Source organism: Pagrus pagrus, assembly GCF_965226575.1.
Source record: "Pagrus pagrus genome assembly, chromosome: 2".
In the NCBI taxonomy this organism is placed as follows: Eukaryota; Metazoa; Chordata; class Actinopteri; order Spariformes; family Sparidae; genus Pagrus; species Pagrus pagrus.
This window is the reverse complement of record NC_140186.1, coordinates 22,858,490-22,863,847: the sequence shown is the minus strand read 5'-3', so window position 1 is coordinate 22,863,847 and position 5,358 is coordinate 22,858,490. Positions and strand designations below refer to the sequence as shown.

At 49.3% G+C, this 5,358-nt stretch overlaps 1 protein-coding gene across 1 annotated transcript; it reads left to right on the top strand.

Annotated features, from left to right (window-relative positions):
- Positions 1 to 4,338: 4,338 nt before the first annotated feature.
- LOC311270346 (trace amine-associated receptor 13c-like) lies at positions 4,339 to 5,331 on the top strand (the record flags this gene model as incomplete). Its single annotated transcript, XM_084375156.1, has 1 exon — positions 4,339 to 5,331. One exon carries the CDS (start codon positions 4,339 to 4,341, stop codon positions 5,329 to 5,331), a length of 993 nt encoding a protein of 330 aa, XP_084231282.1.
- Between the last annotated feature and the right edge of the window lie 27 nt (positions 5,332 to 5,358).

Below are 5,358 nucleotides of genomic sequence, written 5' to 3'. Positions count from 1 at the left end.
TGTGATACTTATTATTACAAATCAAGGAGACCAATAACATATTTTACATATTTGGAACTGATAGCCATTTGCAGTAAATGTAAAAATGTTAGTGTCAAAATTTTGAATAATCAAAGTTACATTTTGTCTAAGGGAAAGAAGCTGTGAAACTGCTGCTGGTAAGTCAGAAAGTAATTGTAAATCCAGTGTTTAGGCATCCTGTGAGGAGGGTTAAGCCTGATTTATGCTTCTGCGTCGCGGCGACGGCGTAGATACGTCGTCGACGCAGACCCCTACGCGGACCCTGCGCCGTAGCCCGACGTGCGCCTCCAAAAAATCCTGACTTCGCGTCACGTCAATGCGTCGAGGCGCGAACGGCAAGGACTGTGATTGGTCCGCTCAGAACGTCATTTCCGGCAGTTGCTTTTCCGGTCAACAGTATAACAACACCGGTTGGCGGTGAATTGCAGAACAACGCGTTCCCTCGATGCAGAACATCGAATGCTCAATGGCAGCGTAGGGTCGACGACGTAGCTACGCTGTCGCCGCGACGCAGAAGCATAAACTAGGCTTTAGTTGTCATATCTAATCTTGTCTAGATACCTTTTGTGTGAATTCTTGTGAACCTGCTGATGCTGAGTGGTTATTAGCCAGTTTCGGCTAGCTCAGCTGTGATAAATAGGCTTGATTGCAGGGCGGAGCTAACCCTGCATGACATATGGGCTAGTCACTACAGCCTCAGATGCAGCGTCAGGACAGCCAAATGAAGACTGTCGAACAAAGACTTAGGGAGTCTATCTGTGGGAGTCCATCAAGGGAGTCCAAGTAACTCACTGTCCACCTATCGCAGCCATGATTCCTATCCAATCCCAGTCAGGACATCAAACTAGAGAAGATTTCACCGGAGACCCATTGCTCGCATGTGGTCCTACCAGGTCCTTCCCCTGGACCAACTACCCAGATCTGCACTTGAATTCCACGCTGTCTCTGTCACCCTTCCTTTCAAGCTCAACATTGTGGTGATCTACCGCCCTCCCAGTTCTCTCCGTGAGTTCTTTGATAAGATGGACGTCCCTCTAAGCTGCTCCCCTGATGATGGCACACCATTTGTTGTCCTGTGTGACTTCAACGTCCACCCTGAGAAGCTACACTCATCTGAATTCATTGACTTCTTCATATTTGACCACACACTCTACCCCTCTCCACCCACCCACCAGGCCGAGAACCAACTTGACCTTGTCTTCACAAGGTCCTGTAGTACCTCGGCACTGTCTGTTACCCTGCTCACTGTGTCCAACCACCACTTTGTATCTTTCTCTCTCCCCTTGAAGTCTACCACCTCCCTCGCCCTACACCTCACATGGTCACCACCCGCCGCAACCTGAAATCCCTCTCTCCCTCCACTCGCTCCTCAACTGTTCTTTCCTCACTACCATCCACAGAACAATTCTCTCTGCTGTCCACCGAGGAAGCCTCCTCCACTCTGTTATCCTCCTTCTCTTCCTCTTTAGACGCTCTCTGTCCCCTCACCTCCAGACCACCACAATCATCTCCCCCCCCTCCCTGGCTGTCTGAATCTCTGTGAACCAATGGATCGATGCTACGAGCAGCAGAGAGAAAATGGAAAAAATCACGTCATCCTGATGACCTTGCTCATTACCACCACCTCTTTTCTGACTTCACCTCAACTGTATCAGCAGCCAAATCTGCCTTCTACCTGTCAAAGATCAACTCCTCTGCCTCCAACCCCAGGAAACTATTCTCCATGTTCTCTTCCCTCCTCACCCCTCCTACCCCTCCCCCTCCTTCCTCCCTCACTGCTGATGACTTTGCAACTTACTTTACCAAGAAAGTAAAAGACATCAGCTCCTTATTTCCTCCTATGCCCATCCAGAAAGCACCTCCCCCAACCCTCCCCTCTGATGGCCTTACCTGCTTGAGCCCTCAATCCTCTGAAGATGTTCACACACTAGTTATGTCTAACTGTGCCACCACCTGTTCCCATGACCCAATTCCCTTCTCCAAGACATCTCGCACGACATCTTGCCATTCCTCACCACCCTGATCAACTCCTCCCTCACTTCAGGTCTTATTCCAGCTCCTTTCAAGACAGCTACAGTAAAGCCACTCCTAAAGAAACCCACCCTAATGTGACTCAGCTTACATCCAAAACTACAGACCTATATCTCTTCTTTCATTCCTCTCTAAAACCCTGGAACATGCCGTCTACAACTAACTGTCCTCCTATCTTTCACAAAACGACCTCCTTGACCCCAATCAGTCAGGTTCCAGGACTGCTCACTCCACTGAGATGGCCCCTCCTCAAAGTGACTGAGTCCCTCCATGCCGCCAGAGCCTCGTCCCACTCATCCGTCCTCATTCTCCTCAACCTATCTTCTGCATTTGACACATTCAACCACCAAATCCTCCTCTCCACTCTGGCTGAACTTGGCATTGCTGACTCTGCTCTAACTTTGTTCACATCATACCTGACAAATCGCACCTTTCAGGTCATATGGAATGGCTCCTTGTCCAAACCCTGCTTTCTGGAAACTCGTGTCCCTCAAGGCTCAGTGCTAGGACCACATCTGCTTTCACTATACACTAGATCACTAGGCTCTGCAATCACATCACATGGATACTCTTACCACTGTTATGCTGACAACACCCAACTGTTCCTCTCTTTCCCTCCATCCTCACATACGTTGCAACACGCATCTTGGAATGTCTGGCAGACATCTCCACTTGGACAACTGCGCACCACCTCAAGCTCAACCTTAATAAAACTGAACTCCCCTTCATCCCGGGGAAAGACTGCCCTCACATGGACCTGTCAGTCAATGTCGAGGACATCACAGTATCTCCTTCATCGACTGCAAGGAACCTGGGCGTAATCCTCGGTGACAGACTATCCTGCACCCCCAACATCACTGCTGTGGCCCAATCCTGCAGATTTGCCCTCTACAACATCCGCAGGATTCAGCCATTCCTCACAAAGGACACAACACAACTCCTGGTCCAAGCGCTGGTCATCTCCCACCTGGACTATTGCAACTCGCTCTTGGCTGGACTCCCAGCCTCTGAGACTAAACCGTTGCAGCATATCAAGAACGCTGCAGCGCGCCTTGTTTTCAATTTACCCAAATTCTCCCATGTGACCCCCCTCCTCCGTGACCTCCACTGGCTTCCTGTTGCAGCCCGGATCAGAGACAATTGTACTGGCCTTCAAGGCTGTCAACGGAACTGCACCCATCTACCTCCAAACACTAGTCAGACCACACGCCCCAGAAATTCCCTCAACTACATCAGCTGGTCGACTGGTACAGCCATTGCTGAGAGCAAACAAAGGTTGCTCAGCGAGGTCACAACTCTTCTCTGTTCTGGCGCCTCAGTGGTGGAACGAACTCCCGACCAATGACAGGACAGCAGAGTCACTCGCCATCTTCCGCAAAAGGCTCGAAACTCACTTGTTCAGACTTCACCTAGACCCTGCATTGCATGACTCATGACTTCATTCTTACTTTATCGACAGTGATATGCTGTGGTTTCTTTCTTGTGACAGATGTACTCATTGTAAGTCGATTTGGACAAAAGCATCTGTTAAGGCCCTAGATGTAAATGTATATGCAATCAGTAATGGAATATAACGTCTTACAATTGCCTACAACTACCAATTGTCGCTGTCGTATCAAGGTCTAAAGGTCAGAAGATACTTCAGTTCCACTGCCAGTTTTGTTCTTGTACTTATGAAATATATGACAGCTGTTGTTTTGAGGTGCTGCTTGAGTTTAGTTATGCCCTTAGTCAGTCAACCATTGCAGTAATGTTGCCTTAGCTCGTGTCTGTTGATTACTGACATGCCCAGATAACAGACACTGATCCCCTCAAGGCTTCACAGGTCCTGTGTGAAGGATTAAGTGGCATCTAGCAGTGAGGTTGCAGATCGCAACCAACTGAACACTGCTCCCCTAACTCTCCCAGTCAAAGCGTGTAGGTGAACCTACGGTGGCAGTAAACATGGCGAATCCCCCAAAATCCTACAGCCTGGACCTTTAATGTAAGTTGCTGTAACTCAAACAAAACTTACAGAAAAGTTATCCATCTGCTGCATGAAACAAATATGTTGCATCAAGTATCAGTGGGATTGAAAGGGAAGGACAGAGGGTGGAATAAGTGAGGGAGGGTAGAGGGAGATGAGGAGAAATTAAAGAAACAAAGAACAGGCTGACAGAAGACAGTGATGAAGAGGATGACTGGGAAGTCGTGGAGGAGATAACAGAGCTGCACCATGTCTGGTATGATCAGAGAGCTGCTGGAGCTCAGCAGGTTCAGGTCATCACCTCCCCTCAGTGGCAGACGATGGAGGGCCTGGAGCGAGCCGAGCTCTGCTACCCTGAGCTCCTGAACTCGTCCTGCAGGAGTTTAAAGCGTCCTCGCTCTGAGGCCATCTTCCTCTACACTCTGTTCTCCTGCATCATCGTGCTCACTGTAGCTCTCAACCTGCTCGTTATCATCTCCATCTCCCACTTCGGACAGCTCCACACGCCCACCAACCTGCTCCTGCTCTCCCTGGCCATCTCTGACCTGCTGGTGGGGCTGCTGGTGATGCCGGTGGAGATGGTGCGCTTCATAGAAACCTGCTGGCTGCTGGGCGATCTCATGTGCGCTCTGTCTTACATTATCGGCTTCACCCTCACCGCAGCCTCTGTGGGGAACATGGTGCTCATATCCATCGACCGCTATGTAGCTATTTGTCATCCTCTGCAGTACCCCAACAAAATCACTCGCAGCAGAGTGGAGGTGTGTGTGTGTGTGTGCTGGGCCTGCTCACTCCTCTACAACGGCCTCATTCTAAAGGACCATCTCAGGAGGCCGGACAGACACAACACTTGCCACGGGGAGTGTTTGGTAGTGACCGACTACATCTCAGGAACTATCGACCTCGTGTTCACGTTCATCGGTCCGTGTTTAGTCATCATTGTTCTGTACATGAGGGTGTTTACTGTGGCAGTGTCTCAGGCTCGAGCCATGCAGTCTCATGTTTCAGTCATTGCAGGCGGTACGGTTACAGTCACTCCAAAGAAATCAGAGAAAAAAGCAGCCAGGACTCTGGGTATTGTCATACTGGTGTTTCTGATGACCTTCTGTCCATTTTACTACCCCTCTCTGGCAGGACAGGACATCTCAAACAGTACTTTATACTGGGCCATCGTGTCCTGGCTGTTGCTTTTTAACTCTTGTTTGAACCCTCTCATATACGCATTTTTCTACCCATGGTTTAGGAAAGCTATTAAGTTCATTGTCACCCTGAGGATACTAGAGCAGGATTCCTCTCAGGCAAATATACTTTAAAGTCACTTTCTCCAGTAACAATAATGA